The sequence below is a fragment of the Ranitomeya imitator genome, chromosome 1, assembly GCF_032444005.1.
Source record: "Ranitomeya imitator isolate aRanImi1 chromosome 1, aRanImi1.pri, whole genome shotgun sequence".
Lineage (NCBI taxonomy): Eukaryota > Metazoa > Chordata > Amphibia > Anura > Dendrobatidae > Ranitomeya > Ranitomeya imitator.
The window spans coordinates 547,769,059-547,785,968 of NC_091282.1; the positions used below are offsets into that span (position 1 = coordinate 547,769,059).

Genomic DNA, 16,910 nt, shown 5'->3' on the forward strand with positions numbered 1-16,910 from the left:
TGACCTGACCACATATTACCACCTCATAGTGACCGAATCATACCACAGTCAAGGGAGAAATACCGCCACACTGTGACCAGATTACATATTACCACCACACAGTGACAGAATACTACAATACTGATCATGAATAAAAATTACAATACTAATACCACCAATGGCATTATACAAGGGAGTGTATAGTATACAGTATAGTGTAAATGTACAGGTAATAGTGATCCGAGTGACATTATACACTAGCTCTGTATGTAGTGTCAGTGTACAGGTAATACAGTGATCACCAGTGACATTATACACGGGAGCTCTGTATATAGTGTCAGTGTACAAGTAATACATGTAGAAAAGCCGCGGAGACACCATCACGTGTTTCTCAACGCAAGCAATGAATAGTCAGGTCTTTCACCAGGAAGGAACAACCACGGGAAGGGCAGCATCCAAAAAGGAAAACTACCTATGCCAAAACATGGTATCCATCCACAGACAGCTGTTTCGGGGTATTTGCCCCTCATCAGTGTGGAGTAGGAAACTGGCTATTAGGAGCAGTGCCTAGTAAAAGGACTATAAACATAAGGATGAATGACCTGGGTGAGATCAAAACATCCAACACCGCGGAGACACCATCACGTGTTTCTCAACGCAGTGATCCAGAACACTGCCCCATCCCTTATGGGAAATATGCAGATGCATGTAAAGAAGCTGCGGAGACACCATCACGTGTTTCTCAATGCAAGCAATGAATAGTCAGGTCTTTCACCAGGAAGGAACAACCACGGGAAGGGCAGCATCCAAAAAGGAAAACTACCTATGCCAAAACATGGTATCCATCCACAGACCGCTGTTTCGGGGTTGCTGTTACTGCACCTCCGCTTGGAATAATAAAACATCACCTACATGAAGTTGAGTGCCAGGTTTTTCTTATATGTATCACTACGGTTTTGGAACCTACCTGGGCACCTTCATATAGAGCTGTGCACATGTTTTTTGTTGATATTATACACAGGAGCTCTGTATATAGTGTACAGGTAATACAGTGATCACTGGTGACATACACTGGAGCTCTCTATATAGTGTCAGTGTATAGGTAATACAGTGATCGATGGCATACACAGGAGCTCAGTATATAGTGTACAGGTAAGAGTGATCACCAGTGACATACCCAGGATCTCTGTTTATAGTGTCTGTACAGGTAATACAGTGATCACTGATGACATTATATACAGGAGCTCTGTGTATACTGTACAGGTAATACAGTGATCACTGGTAACATTAGGCTAGGTTCACATTGCGTTAGTGCAGTCCGTTCAACGCATACGTTAAACGGACTGCGCTAACGCAAGTGCCGACTTTGCCCAGCGCTAGCGCAGATGGAGCATCTGCTAGCTCTATCTACGTTAGCAGTGACGGACCCGGAAACGCTGCAGCCCGCATCTTGGGTCCGTCACTCAAATGACGGCACATCGCTAGTGCACGCCCACAATGCGTGCGCTAGTGATGCGTCCAACATTGCATTCAATGGCGGCGTTAACAGGCTACGTTACACCGCATTATGCCGCGGTGTAACGTAGTCTGTTTAACGGTGTCACTGAACGCAATGTGAACCCAGCCTTATACACAGGAGCTCTGTATATTGTATGGTGTACAGGTAATACAGTGATCACTGGTGACATACACTGGAGCTCTGTATATAGTGTCAGTTTACAGGTAATAGTGATCACTGGTGACATTATACACTGGAGCTCTGTATATAGTGTCAGTGTACAGGTAATACAGTGATCACCAGTGACATACACAGGAGCGCTGTATATAGTGTCATTTTACAGGTAATACAGTGATCACTGTTGACATTATACACAGGAGCTCTGTGTATAATGTCAAGGTAATACAGTGATTACTGGTGACATTACACACAGGAGCTCTGTTTATAGTGTACAGGTAAGACAGTGATCGCCAGTGACATTATACACAGGACCTCTGTATGTAGTGTCAGCGTACAGGTAATACAGTGATCACCGGTGACATTATACACAGGAGCTTTGTATATGGTGTCAGTGTACAGGTAATACAGTGATCACTGGTGACATTATACACTGGAGCTCTGTATATAGTGTCAGTGTACAAGTAATACAGTGATCACTGGTGACATTATACACTGGAGCTCTATATATAGTGTCATTATACAGGTAATACAGTGATTACTGGTGACATTATACACAGCAGCTCTGTTTATAGTGTACAGGTAAGAGTGATCGCCAGTGATATTATACACAGGAGCTCTGTATGTAGTGTCAGTGTACAGGTAATACAGTGGTCACCGGTGACATTATACACAGGAGCTTTGTATATAGTGTCAGTGTATAGGTAATACAGTGATCACAGGTGACATTATACACTGGAGCTGTATATAGTGTCAGTGTACAGGTAATACAGTGGTCACCGGTGACATTATACACAGTAGCTTTGTATATAGTGTACAGGTAAGACGGTGATCACCAGTGACATTATACACAGGAGCTCTATATGGTGTATAGTGTACAGGTAATACAGTGATCACTGGTGACATACACAGGAGCTCTGTATATAGTGTATAGTGTACAGATAATACAGTGAAAACATTTTGATGCTCCCCAAGATTTTGGGGAGAATACTCTGTGGACTGAAGAGACAAAAGTTTAACTTTTCTGAAGCTGTATGTCCCATTACATCTGGGATAGAAGTAACACAGTATTTCAGAAAAGGAACATCATACCAACAGTAAAATATGGTGGTGGTAGTGTGATGGTCTGGGTCTGTTTTGCTGCTTCAGGATCTGGAAGACTGTGGTAAATGGAACCATGCTTTCTGCTGTTTACCAAAAATCCTGAAGGAGAACATTCTGCCATCTGTTTGTGACCTCAAGCTGCAGCGCACTTGGGTTATGCAGCAGGACAATTATCCAGAACACACCAGCGAGTCCACCTCCAAATGGCTTAAGAAATCCAAATTAAGACTTTTGAGTGGCCTTGTCAAAGTCCTGACCTTAATCTGATTGAGATGCTGTGGCATGAACTTAAAAAGGCGGTTGGTGGTCGGAAACCCTCCAATGTGGCTGAATTGCAACAGTTCTACAAAGATGATTGGGTCCTGCAGAGCGTTGTAAAATACTAATTGCCAGTTATCGCAAACACTATATTGCAGTTATTGCTGCTAAATGTGGACCAACCAGTTATTAGGTTTAGGGGGTATCACTTTTTTACACAGGGCCCTGTAGGTTTGGATTTATTTTTCCCTTAATAATAAAGACCTTCATTTCAAAAATGCATTTTGTGTTTACTTGTGTTATCTTTGTTTTAATATTGAAATTTGATTGCTGATCTGAAACACTTAAATGTGACAAACATGCAAAAGAAACCAGGAAGGGGGCGAACAGTTTTTCACACAACTGTAGATATTCACTACATACAATAATGCTTTTTTTTTTCAGAATAATATTAAAGACCAGAAATGGAGCGAACATTGTAGGCATCACTCTACACCGACATGTGGCCTTTCAGAAGATGTGTGAATGCATTCCTTCGAGAGTAAGTGTGCAGGGTCCAACAAGAGGGAATGATGAAATTAAAAACTAATCCAGCTTTTTTTATTATACTGCTAAAATAGTTTTTTCAACCATATTACAATGTACAGTAAAAGTATTTTTTTGTCTTGAGCCTTTTTTGTTAATGTGTAAATACTTTCGCTCGGTAAAAACATGTTTATGCAAAAGTAATTTTTGCGTTTCCGCATCCATTAAAGCCACAACTTTTTTTTTAAAGGGAACCTGTCACCCCGTTTTTTCAAGAAGAGCTAAAAATAGCATTAAATAGGAGCAGAGCTGGGCTTTACATTAGTGTATGTTGGAGCCTTTATTCCCCACCTATGCTGCCGAAATACCTTTGTAAAGTCGCTGTTTTGGGCTGTCACTCACGCTGGTCAGGTCATATGGGCGTGGTGACAGCGCTGTTTCTCCCCCAGATCTCCGTTGGTGGCGTAGTGGTGTGCGCATGTCCAAGTGGCGAATCCACTGCGCAGCTTCAAGGAAAATAGCACGATCTGCACTATTCAGCCGTTTATCGGAGGGCGCGGCCATCTTTGTGAGGCCGCGCGTGCGCAGATGGTTCTTCTCGGCTTCCCGGGGCTTCAGGAAAATGGCCGCGGAATGCCGCGCGTGCGCAGATGGAGATCGTGGTGGCCATTTTCCTGCAGCCGAGATGCGAACTCGGCTTCAGGAAAATGGCCGTCGAGATCGCCATCTGCACACGCGCGGCATCCCGCGGCCATTTTCCTGAAGCCCCAGGAAGCCGAGAAGAACCATCTGCGCACGCGCGGCCTCACAAAGATGGCCGCGCCCACGACAAACGGCTGAATAGCGCAGTGGATTCGCCACTTGGACATGCGCACACCACTACGCCACCAACGGAGATCTGGGGGAGAAACAGCGCTGTCACCACGCCCATATGACCTGACCAGCGTGAGTGACAGCCCAAAACGGCAACTTTACAAAGGTATTTCGGCAGCATAGGTGGGGAATAAAGGCTCCAAAATACACTAATGTAAAGCACAGCTCTGCCCCTATTTAACGCTATTTTTAGCTCTTCTTGAAAAAGCGGGGTGACAGGTTCCCTTTAATGTATCAGTATTATGGATTGTTTTTAATAGGATTGGTTAGCATTTTAATTTCTCGTTAATGGTGTTTTTTTTTTTAATGCTTTGGGGCTATTTGAAGTGTGCTAAAATGATTTTGAGTGCTTATCACTTCTGAGAAAAACATTCAAACTGACAGAAGATGAACTTTAAAGGGAACCTGTCACCCCCAAAATGGAAGGTGAGCTAAGCCCACCGGCATCAGGGGCTTATCTACAGCATTCTGGAATGCTGTAGATAAGCCCCCAATGTAACCTGAAAGATAAGAAAAGCAGGTTAGATTATATTCACCTGGGGGGGCGGTCCCGCTGCGGTCCGGTACGATGGGCGTCGCGGTCTGGTCCGGGGCCTCCCATTTTCATACGATGACGTCCTCTTCTTGTCTTCACACCGCAGCTCTGGGGCAGGCGTACTTTGTCTGCCCTGTTGAGGGCAGAGCAAAGTACTGCAGTGCGCAGGCGCCGGGATAGGTCAGAGAGGCCCAGCGCCTGCGCACTGGAGTACTTTGCTCTGCCCTAAACAGGGCTCTGTGCCGGAGCCGCAGTGTGAAAACAAGAAGAGGACGTCACCCTATGAAGATGGGAGGCCCCGGACCGCGACACCCATCGGACCCAGACCGCAGCGGGACCGCCCCTGGGTGAGTATAATCTAGCCTCTTTTTCTCATCTTTCAGGATACATCGGGGGCTTATCTACAGCATTCCAGAATGCTGTAGATAAGACCCTGATGCCGGTGGGCTTAGCTTACCTTCCATTTTGGGGTCTACAGGTTCCCTGTAAAGAAACATTCCCATTAAGCTTTTTACTAAATCTGTGAATGGTGTGTAGTGTGTGTTAATATACTCCCCTATTGCCGCCTTCTCCGGGATCCAGCGCCATTCTCATTTTGACAGTGACTTCACCACAATTCAGACTATCTGGCACACTCTATTCTCTATGCACGAGTCGGCAGTCTCTTTTTACAATGAAAGCCTCTGGATCCTCATTCTGACACTCCATAGACTTGAATTGTAAAAGTCACTTCTGGGTCACACGGAGCACACTGTGGCCTGGAGAGTCTGCAGAGCCGTGACGTCACTCAGAAGACGAGCAGAACGGCACTGGATCCCAGAGAAGGTGTGAGTAGCTGAGTATATTACTACACTCATATCACTTTTTATACATAGATTTATTAAATAAAAGGCTTAATGGGAGAGCTTCTTTAAGGCTAGTTTCACATTTGCGTTACAATCCGCAGCTTTTAATCAGCAACCTCAAACGCACGAAAACCCGCATGCGAACGCGTATAAACGCAGCGTTCTTTAGACTCATAAGGTAATGCATGCGGTTAAAAAACGTGGTGTTTTCACGCTTTTTCATGCGTTTTGCATGCGTTTGCATTTTCTGTGCGCATGGTGGAAAATTTGACAGGAGAAAAATCTAGATAAACAGACACCGCCAATGGGACAATTATGGGAATCTATATATAGACCCTTGGACTGATGAAATCTTAACAGTTTGCTACTATATCCTGTGTCATGATGGATCTTCGCATGGAGAACTTTTATTTCAACCTGGATTTAAGCATCAAGCGGTTTCTTGCCTGTGCGTTTGCTTGGGAGCAACAAAGAAATAGAGAACGACAGAGAATGACATGGCGTAGGTGTTTTTGGCGACACCCCATTATTGAACTCCGGGAGAGCCGTGGAGCCTATCACACGCTATATGGCGAGCTTAATGCCAACCCGGACAAATTCCCGGAATATACCAGGATGTCTCAAGACTCTTTCCAAGAATTGCTTGGCCGTGTCAAAGGAGCCATCCGGAGACAGGACACCCAGCTCCGTAGAGCGATTCCAGCAGAAGAACGTCTCCTGGTTACATTAAGGTACGTAATAATTCTAAACAAATGCTAGTCATAATTATTGTTAGTCTGCCATGTATTATTTATATTTTCCTTTATGTCTTTAGCTAAACACCACCATAAATGGAATTGATTGTAATTTTATTTTTTTATTTTATTTCAGATTTCTGGCAACCGGAGAGAGCTTATCATCCTTCCACTTTCAGTACCGGCTTGGAATTTCCACCCTGTCTGGAATAGTTGCGGACACCTGCCGGGCTTTGTGGAATGTTCTCCTGGATGAATTTATACCCCTACCCACGGAGGACATGTGGATTGAAATTGCTGAAAAATTCTGGAGTGTGTGTGATTTCCCCATCTGGGAGCGGTGGATGGAAAGCAGATACGCATTATCAAACCCACCAGAACTGGATGGGAGTACTTCAACTACAAAAAATATTTTTCTGTTGTGCTCATGGCAATAGCAGATGTGGACTGTCGCTTCATCGCCGTGGACATTGGAGCTTTTGGCCGTGGCAATGACTCACAGACTTTCAAGAACTCGGATATGGGCCGACGTGTGTACGGCAAAAATTTTAATTTTCCACTGCCACGACCTCTCCCCAACACTCAAGGCCCACCGATGTCATTTGTTATGGTTGGGGATGAGGCCTTTCAGATGTGTGAAAACCTACTGAAGCCATATTCCAGTCGGGACTTGAACCACACTTAAAGGATTTATAACTACAGACTGACCAGGGCCCGAAGAATAGTAGAGTGTACCTTTGGGATTCTAGTCTCAAAGTGGTGCATTCTTGCGACAGCCATTAATCTAAAAATGGATACAATCGATGAGGTGGTCAAAGCCTGTGTGGTTCTGCACAATTACATACACTGTGTTCCAAATTATTATGCAAATTGGATTTAAGTGGCATAAAGATTTAATTGTTTTGTTTTTCAAATAAACTTGTGAATGGTATTGTGTCTCAGGGCTCAATAGATAACTGAAATCAATCTTAAACATGTGATAATTTGTTTTCCAGGTGATTCTAATTAAAGGAAAACTACTTAAAAATGATGTTCCACATTATTAAGCAGGCCAAAGGTTTCAAGCAATATGAGAAAGAGAAAAAGGATCTCTCTGCTGCTAAAAAGCGTTAAATAGTGCAATGCCTTGGAGAAGGTATGAAAAAATTAGATACTTCACAAAAACTTTGTGATCATCATACTGTGAAGAGATTTGTGACTAAAACAGAGCAGAGACAGAGTTCATGCAGATAAAGGCATAATGAGGAAGGTTTCTGTCAGACAAATTCATTGGATTAAGAGAGCAGCTGCCAAAATACCATTACAAAGCAGCAAAAAGTTATTTGAAGCTGCTGGTGCCTCTGGAGTCCCTTGAACCTCAAGGTGTATGATCCTTCAAAGGCTTGCTGTGGTGCATAGACCTACTATTCAGCCACCGCTAAACAGTGTTCATGAGCAGAAACGGTTGCAGTGGGTCCAGACATACATGAAGACTAATTTTCAAACAGTCTTGTTTACTGATGAGTGTCGAACAACCCTGGATGGTCCAGATGGATGGAGTAGTGGATGGTTTGTGGATGGCCACCATGTCGCATCAAGGCTGCGACGTCAGCAAGGAGGTGGAGAAATCATGTTTTGGGTCAGAATAACGGGTGATGACTTTTATTAGACTGACTGTCATTTGCACCGACCATTTAGGAAAATCCGAGAAAAATGTCATCTGCATAATAATTTGGAACATAGTGTAATTGCTAAGGAGCGACCCAACATTGAACTGTATGAACCAGTTGCAAACCCATTGCCAGATTGCGAGCATCACCCGCTGCGGTCAACTGTTGAAGTTGGCAACATGCGGGACCAATTTGCTGCCTATTTTGATTCTGATATTGGACGTGTGGCATGGCAAGACAATATTGTGTAAAATGTCCTGTTGGGTTTGGGTCTTTACCAGTTATGTTTTAAATGTTAATAATATTTTTTGTTAATAAAATTTGTGTTTTGATATCTTGACCGAGTCTCCTACAGTGGGGCAAAAAAGTATTTAGTCAGTCAGCAATAGTGCAAGTTCCACCACTTAAAAAGATGAGAGGCGTCTGTAATTTACATCATAGGTAGACCTCAACTATGGGAGGCAAACTGAGAAAAAAAAATCCAGAAAATCACATTGTCTGTTTTTTTATCATTTTATTTGCATATTATGGTGGAAAATAAGTATTTGGTCAGAAACAAACAATCAAGATCTCTGGCTCTCACAGACCTGTAACTTCTTCTTTAAGAGTCTCCTCTTTCCTCCACTCATTACCTGTAGTAATGACACCTGTTTAAACTTGTTATCAGTATAAAAAGACACCTGTGCACACCCTCAAACAGTCTGACTCCAAACTCCACTATGGTGAAGACCAAAGAGCTGTCAAAGGACACCAGAAACAAAATTGTAGCCCTGCACCAGGCTGGGAAGACTGAATCTGCAATAGCCAACCAGCTTGGAGTGAAGAAATCAACAGTGGGAGCAATAATTAGAAAATGGAAGACATACAAGACCACTGATAATCTCCCTCGATCTGGGGCTCCACGCAAAATCCCACCCCGTGGGGTCAGAATGATCACAAGAACGGTGAGCAAAAATCCCAGAACCACGCGGGGGGACCTAGTGAATGAACTGCAGAGAGCTGGGACCAATGTAACAAGGCCTACCATAAGTAACACACTACGCCACCATGGACTCAGATCCTGCAGTGCCAGACGTGTCCCACTGCTTAAGCCAGTACATGTCCGGGCCCGTCTGAAGTTTGCTAGAGAGCATTTGGATGATCCAGAGGAGTTTTGGGAGAATGTCCTATGGCCTGATGAAACCAAACTGGAACTGTTTGGTAGAAACACAACTTGTCGTGTTTGGAGGAAAAAGAATACTGAGTTGCATCCATCAAACACCATACCTACTGTAAAGCATGGTGGTGGAAACATCATGCTTTGGGGCTGTTTCTCTGCAAAGGGGCCAGGACGACTGATCCGGGTACATGAAAGAATGAATGGGGCCATGTATTGTGAGATTTTGAGAGCAGACCTCCTTCCATCAGCAAGGGCATTGAAGATGAAACGTGGCTGGGTATTTCAACATGACAATGATCCAAAGCACACCGCCAGGGCAACGAAGGAGTGGCTTCGTAAGAAGCATTTCAAGGTCCTGGAGTGGCCTAGCCAGTCTCCAGATCTCAACCCTATAGAAAACCTTTGGAGGGAGTTGAAAGTCCGTGTTGCCAAGCGAAAAGCCAAAAACATGACTGCTCTAGAGGAGATCTGCATGGAGGAATGGGCCAACAAACCAACAACAGTGTGTGGCAACCTTGTGAAGACTTACAGAAAGCGTTTGACCTCTGTCATTGCCAACAAAGGATATATTACAAAGTATTGAGATTAAATTTTGTTTCTGACCAAATACTTATTTTCCACCATAATATGCAAATAAAATGTTAAAAAAAACAGACAATGTGATTTTCTGGATTTTTTTTTCTCAGTTTGTCTCCCATAGTTGAGGTCTACCTATGATGTAAATTACAGACGCCTCTCATCTTTTTAAGTGGTGGAACTTGCACTATTGCTGACTGACTAAATACTTTTTTGCCCCACTGTATGTATTTCCTCTAAACTGAAGAGACGATGGAGGTATAATACAAAGCAGATCTAAACTCATCAAGTAAGGTGTCATAAATAATGAATTCATGATGCACAAATAACAGCCTCATGAATTCACTATTTCTGACATATGTTCAGGTGAGTATAGATATGCCTTGTATGATCTCCATCGTCTCTTCAGTTTGTGTGAAATAGATTACGTACACTGAAGAAAAAAATGGAGGTTATACAAGGCAGTTTTTTACTCACCAGGTCAGGTGTCATAAGTAATGAGTTCAAGACGCATATTTTTGTGCATCATGAACTCACTATTTAAGACACGTGACCTATTGAGTATAGTTCTGCTTTGTATTACCAACATTTTCTCTTCAGTCTGCGACACAGAATAATCCGATTTAAGAGATTGTGGAGAAAATACAAGTTATATTTATTTTTTGCCACCTCATAGCTCTATACCAAACACACAAAGCTGCACGCTTGTACTTAATAACTACTGGAGCTATGAGTTGGCAAAACAATATAGTGTGCGGCGCAGTGTTTTATTAGGTGCACGGTGTGTGTTGCCGGCGACGAAATACACGAATAACCAAACATTATTGGGGGCAAAAACATTATTATTTATTTTGCTAACAATAAAAAAATTTAACTGCGCCTGCTTGGGGTAGAGTGACGGAACTGTGGGGAGTGGAGCTGTGAGGCCTGGCTAAGTGTGGACGACGCAGTGGTGGCAGGAGAAGGGGTAATTAAAGTAGTGGGGTCTGGGAGTTCTAGGATGGGGCTTGATGCATGAGAAAAAGACAGAGACACACTGAAAGGGTGAGACAAACCTGACATTACAGACACATTGGGAGGTGAGCGGGGAGGAATTGAGATAGTCCGCTGTTTCTTTTTTCCTTTTTGGGATCGGCGCTGCGGTCTGGGGAGCCTCAGTGGGCTCATTTCTTGCGGCCTGATCATAGTGGCCGACCTGTCAGGGTCCGTGTGCCGCTGCTGCTGCATGGTTGCGGTGGGAGAGCAGAAGGCCATGCCAGGGTCCTGCTGCTGCATGATGGTGGGGAAGGCCATGCCTGGGTCCTGCTGCTGCTGCTGCATGGTTGTGGTTGGAGGTTGGAAGGCCATGCCAGGGTCCTGCTGCTGCATGGTGGTGTGGAAGGCCATGTGAGGGTCCTGCTGCTGTTGCATATTTGTGGTGCGGAAGGCCATGCCAGGGTCCTGCTGATGTTGCATGGTTGTGGTGTGGAAGGCCATGCCAGGGACCTGCTGCTGCATGGTGGAGGCAGTGGAGGAGGTCCAAGCAGGAGCAGTAGTTTTCATGGTGGGGGCGGTGGGCTGTCCAACAGCACTCGGCATGGTGGTGGTGCTGTAGTGGTGTCCGGCAGTGCTTGGAATGGAGGTGGCCGTGCAGTGGTATACAGCAGAGCTTGGCATTGAGGTCAAGCATGAAAGTGTTGGCACAGGTGGATATGCCGCCACTGTTTGCTGAAAATACCGACTCGGCTGCATAGCCTGCACGTAAGCAGCTTTGCAGGCCAACTTGACACTAAGCTGGAGATCAGGAGTAAGGTGCTCCGACATGCCCTGTTCAATTTGATAAAAAAAATGATGTGCTGGCCTCTGGAGGTCGGCTTTCACTTGGTCAAGGCTTTTGGTGACCTCCTGGATACGTGTATTCATATGGTTTATGGCACTATCCAGTCGGTCACCCATCGCCTTGAGTCCATCATGAAAGACCGAGCTCAAGTGCAAAAACTCGGGCATGAGTGACCTGTTCAAGGCCCTCTGCAGCTGCCAGGAAGACCCCCCCAAAACAGAGGCAGAGGACTGGGACAGGGGAACACCTGATGGACCAGCTTCCTGGTCTCCAGTCTGTGTTGCAGGCCCACTTGCTGCAGTGCTGCTGGAAGGCTGGGACGGGTCTGTGGCTGTTTGATGAAGGACCGCTCCAGAACCAGGGTCAAGAGTGCTGTTCCATGTGCTGTGAAAAAAGAAAAAAACACATATCTACAAAACATTTACAATAGTAAAGCGCCAACTCCTGTGGACTAGAAAAAGTACAGATTAGGCAATCGAACACAACCCATTACACCACAAAAAAACTTACGTTCTCTGGGCAAGGACCGGTTTAAAAAATGCAAGGATGCGGTGATACTTATATTTGCAGATCCTTGCTCCAGAACCACTAGGAACCCGGCTCTCTTGACAAAGGTCCTTGTTGAAGCGATCCTTCATCGAACGCCAACGTGTTTTGACTTTGAGTACTGTTGAAAAATATAAATAATGGTTAGACAATGTACTTTTGACCGTGATCACACAACTGTGTATGATGAGAGTTTCTCACATCACACACAGTTGTAGTGAGCACGGCCAAGGTCACTGCTGCAGCACACCGCATTGCAATACTTACAAAATGCATTTTGGACCCGAGAAAGAATAGAGGTGCAGAGAAATACATAAAATGTATGTATACTAATGCCAGAACCATCACCAACAAAATGGACGAATTATAATTAATGGTGTTGGAGCATAATTATGACATGGTGGGAATATCTGAAACATGGCTGGATGAGAGCCATGACTGGGCTGTTAACTTACAGGGTTATAGTCTGTTCAGAAATGACCGAACGGATAAGCGAGGGGTGTGTCTATATGTAAAATCATCCTTAAAACCCATCCTGCGTGTTAATATAGGTGAATCTAATGAAAATGTAGAGTCCCTGTGGGTGGAGATAAGGGGAGGGGGAAAAATAATAAATTACTGGTAGGGGTTTGTTATAAGTCTCCAAAAATAATGGCAGCAATGGAGAATATCCTCGTAAAGCAAATAGATGAAGCTGCGACTCAAGGAGAAGTCATTATTATGGGGGACTTCAACTACCCTGAAGTAGATTGGGGAACGGAAATCTGCAGTTCCAGCAAAGGTAATTGTTTTTTGACAACTATGAGAGACAATTGGCTTTCACAACTGGTTCAGGACCCAACAAGAAGGGGGCACTGCTAGACCTAATATTAACCAACAGGCCAGACCGCATATCAAATATAAGGGTTGGGGGTCACTTGGGGAATAGTGATCACAAAATAATAAGTTTTCATGTATCCTTTAATAAGATGTATAGTAGAGGGGTTACAAGGACACTAAACTTCAGGAGGGCAAATTTCCAACAGATGAGAGATGATCTTGGTGCAATTAACTGGGACGATATCCTGAGACACAAAAATACACAAAGAAAATGGGAGACGTTTATTAGCATCCTGGATAGGACCTGTGCACAGTATATACCGTATGGGAATAAACATACTAGAAATAGGAGGAAACCAATATGGCTAAATAGAGCTGTAAGGGGCGCAATAAGTGACAAAAAGAAAGCATTTAGAGAATTAAGGAAAGTAGGTAGTGATGAGGCATTAAATAAATACAGAAATTTAAATAAATTCTGTAAAAAGCAAATCAAGGCAGCTAAGATTGAGACAGAGAGACTCATTGCCAGAGAGAGTAAAAATGATCCCAAAATATTCCTTAACTACGTAAATAGTAAGAAACTAAAAAATGATAGTATTGGCTCTTTAACCCCTTTACCCCCAAGGGTGGTTTGCACGTCAATGACCAGGCCAATTTTTACAATTCTGACCACGGTCCCTTTATGAGGTTATAACTCTGGAACGCTTCAACCGATCCCGGTGCTTCTGACATTGCTTTCTCGTGACATATTGTACTTCATGATAGTGGTAAAATTTCTTTGATATTACCTGCGTTTATTTATGAAAAAAACGGAAATTTGGCGAAAATTTTGAAAATTTCGCAATTTTCAAACTTTGAATTTTTATGCAATTAAATCACAGAGATATGTCACACAAAATACTTAATAATAACATTTCCCACATGTCTACTTTACATCAGCACAATTTTGGAACCAAAATTTTTTTTTGTTAGGGAGTTATAAGGGTTAAAAGTTGACCAGCAATTTCTCATTTTTACAACACCATTTTTTTTAGGGACCACTGTTGTGAATTCTGTGGCAGAGCTCCCTCTTGTGGTCACAAGTGGTACTTTGGCTGATTCTCTCTGTGAGCTTCCGTTGGTGGAGGAAAGTGGTACTACGGCTTCTGAGTTTCCTTCCTCGGGTGATATGGTGAAGTCGTTAGGTGCTACCCTATTTAACTCCACCTAGTGCTTTGATCCTGGCTTCCAGTCAATGTTCTAGTATTGGACCTGTTTCCTCCTGGATCGTTCCTGTGGCCTGCTGCTCTGCATAGCTAAGTTCCTCTTGCTATTTGTTTGCTGTTTTTTTTCTGTCCAGCTTGTCAATTTGTTTTTTCTGCTTGCTGGAAGCTCTGGGACGCAGAGGGTGTACCTCCGTGCCGTTAGTTCGGTACGGAGGGTCTTTTTGCCCCCTTTGCGTGGTTTTTGTAGGGTTTTGTGTTGACCGCAAAGTTACCTTTCCTATCCTCGCTCTGTTCAGAAAGTTGGGCCTCACTTTGCTAAATCTATTTCATCTCTACGTTTGTCTTTTCATCTTAACTCACAGTCATTATATGTGGGGGCTGCCTTTTCCTTTGGGGTATTTCTCTGAGGCAAGGTAGGCTTATTTTCTATCTTCAGGCTAGCTAGTTTCTCAGGCCGTGCCGAGTTGCATAGGCAGCGTTAGGCGCAATCCACGGCTGCCTCTAGTGTGGTTTGAGAGGATTAGGGATTGCGGTCAACAGAGTTCCCATGTCTCAGAGCTCGTTCTTGTTTTTTGGGTTATTGCCAGGTCACTGTATGTGCACTGACCTCTATGTCCATTGTGGTACTGAATTACCTTTCATAACAGTACTGGAAGCCCAAAGTACTAATGATTCTCAATAGAGGGAAAAAAGAAGTTCTGAGACCATTTTTTTTTCTTTGCACTGTGTTTTGCCTTTTTTTTCCCCCTAGACAGAGGCATGCTGTCATTCATTTGTGGGAGGATACACATTCACGGGCAGGCAGTTGGATGGCAGACATGGAGTTGTCTGGTGTGCAGTGGTCGAAGCTCCAAGACCTCTGTCAAGTCCTTCAGTGTTTTGAGGAATGCACACGGCTGGTAAGTGCAGACGACGCCATCATAAGCATGAGCATCCCACTAAAGCGTCTGCTGATGCAAAGTTTGACGCACATCAAGGAGCAGGCGTCTGCAGCCGAGGAGGAGGGAATCCTTGATGATAGTCAGCCATTGTCTGCTCAGGGAACTCTCCTGGACGAGGTGGCGGACGAAGAGGAGGAGGAGGAGGATGATGATGGGGATGGATATTTATGGGAAGAGGATGCTTCTCGGGGGGCAACAGAAACTGGTGGCATTGCAAGGTCAGGTACAGGGTTTTTGCGGGCCACAAGTGATGTTGATTTGCAAGAAAGTGCTCCTCAACCCAGCACAAGCAGTGAATTGACACCTGGAACATTGGCCCACATGGCTGATTATGCCTTGCGTATCCTAAAAAGGGACCCCCGCATTATCAAAATGATGACCGATGACGATTATTGGTTGGCCTGCCTCCTGGATCCACGATACAAAGGAAAATGACAAAATATCATGCCACATTAGAACCTGGAGCAAATATTGGCTACCAATCAAGCAACTCTTGTAGACCGTTTGGTTCAGGCATTCCCAGCACACCGAGGCGGTGATGGTTCTCACACGAGTTGTAGGAGGCAACATGTCAGAGGTGTTAGATGTGCACAAATCCGAAGTGGCGTTGGACAGAGGGGTTTTATGACCAGGTTGTGGAGTGATTTCGCAATGACCGCAGACACGACAGGTACTACTGCATCAATTCAAAGTGACAGGAGACAGCATTTGTACAGTATGGTTACCAACTATTTTTCCTCCCTCATCGATGTTCTCCCTCACAGGTCATTCCCCTTTGATTACTGGGCATCTAAAATAGACATCTGGCCTGAATTGGCAGAATATGCATAACAGGAGCTCGCTTGCCCAGCTGCTAGTGTGCTATCAGAAAGAGTCTTCAGTGCTGCTGGTTCAATACTGACCAAAAAAGGACACGTCTGGCTACCCGAAATTTTGATGATCTAACCTTCATTAAAATACACCAATAATGGATTTCAAATTATTTTGCCCCACCTTCCCCTGCTGACACGTAGCTTGCCTGAAAAATGTCTTGCTTTTGGCCTCCTCTTACTGACTGCTCCAATTCCTCCATTTGCAGCTGCTGAATGTCCACCATAGGCCATTTTTATACCTCCCTAAATGGGCTGACTCCCCCCACACGGCCGTGGTCACCACTTGGCGCAAGCACCCCTGCGAGTGCCGTTTGCCTGGGCAGGTGGGTGTGCCCACTCTTGGGCGACGGCACTGGCACAGGGTCCCTCATAGTACAATGAAGTTTCTCTGATGGTGGTGGTGCACAACCAATGTCAGACACACCGTCGTAATATGAGGGGCCCTGTGCCAGTACCGCCGCCCACGAGAGAGTGTTCCCCCCAGCTCGAACAGTGCTCTACCACTTGCAAAACTTACCTCTCCCTGCTCCACCACTGTGTAGTCTCTGCTGTTAAATCCTTCAATGGCACTGCCAATACAAATTTGTTGAAATGACAGATGATAGTAAAAATATACCATTTAGACCAGTTAATACTTTGCGCCAACTACCACTGTCTGCTACTCAGCAGAGGAGCCCACCCCTGTACCTAGCTATGCCACAAGTTTATTTATGAACTTTTTTAAGCTGACTTTTAGCCCACTTTATTATTTTGGCCTACTAACTTTGTCAGCCACTTATTACATTTGTCCTCCACT

At 44.4% G+C, this 16,910-nt stretch overlaps 2 protein-coding genes across 3 annotated transcripts in view; both read left to right on the forward strand.

Annotated features, from left to right (window-relative positions):
- GTPBP3 (GTP binding protein 3, mitochondrial) overlaps positions 1-16,910 on the forward strand; it is a 223,619-nt gene that overhangs the window by 80,763 nt on the left and 125,946 nt on the right. For both annotated transcript variants that reach the window (XM_069767688.1, XM_069767687.1), the window contains exon 2: positions 3,461-3,557. In XM_069767688.1, the coding sequence (XP_069623789.1) occupies positions 3,517-3,557 (41 nt within the window). In that variant the 5' untranslated portion in view covers positions 3,461-3,516. The remainder of the gene's footprint in view (positions 1-3,460; positions 3,558-16,910) is intronic.
- Positions 5,388-8,503, forward strand: LOC138657928 (uncharacterized). Its single transcript, XM_069745528.1, has 2 exons — positions 5,388-6,525; positions 6,665-8,503. Exons 1-2 carry the CDS (start codon positions 6,176-6,178, stop codon positions 6,963-6,965), a joined length of 651 nt encoding a protein of 216 aa, XP_069601629.1. The 5' UTR covers positions 5,388-6,175; the 3' UTR covers positions 6,966-8,503.

Coding starts and splice junctions, on each gene's coding strand:
- LOC138657928 (XM_069745528.1), top strand. CDS start 6,176: ATGATGGATCTTCGCATGGAGAACTTTTATTTCAACCTGGATTTAAGC. Junction 6,526..6,664: donor CGTCTCCTGGTTACATTAAG/GTACGTAATAAT, acceptor ATTTTATTTCAG/ATTTCTGGCAACCGGAGAGA.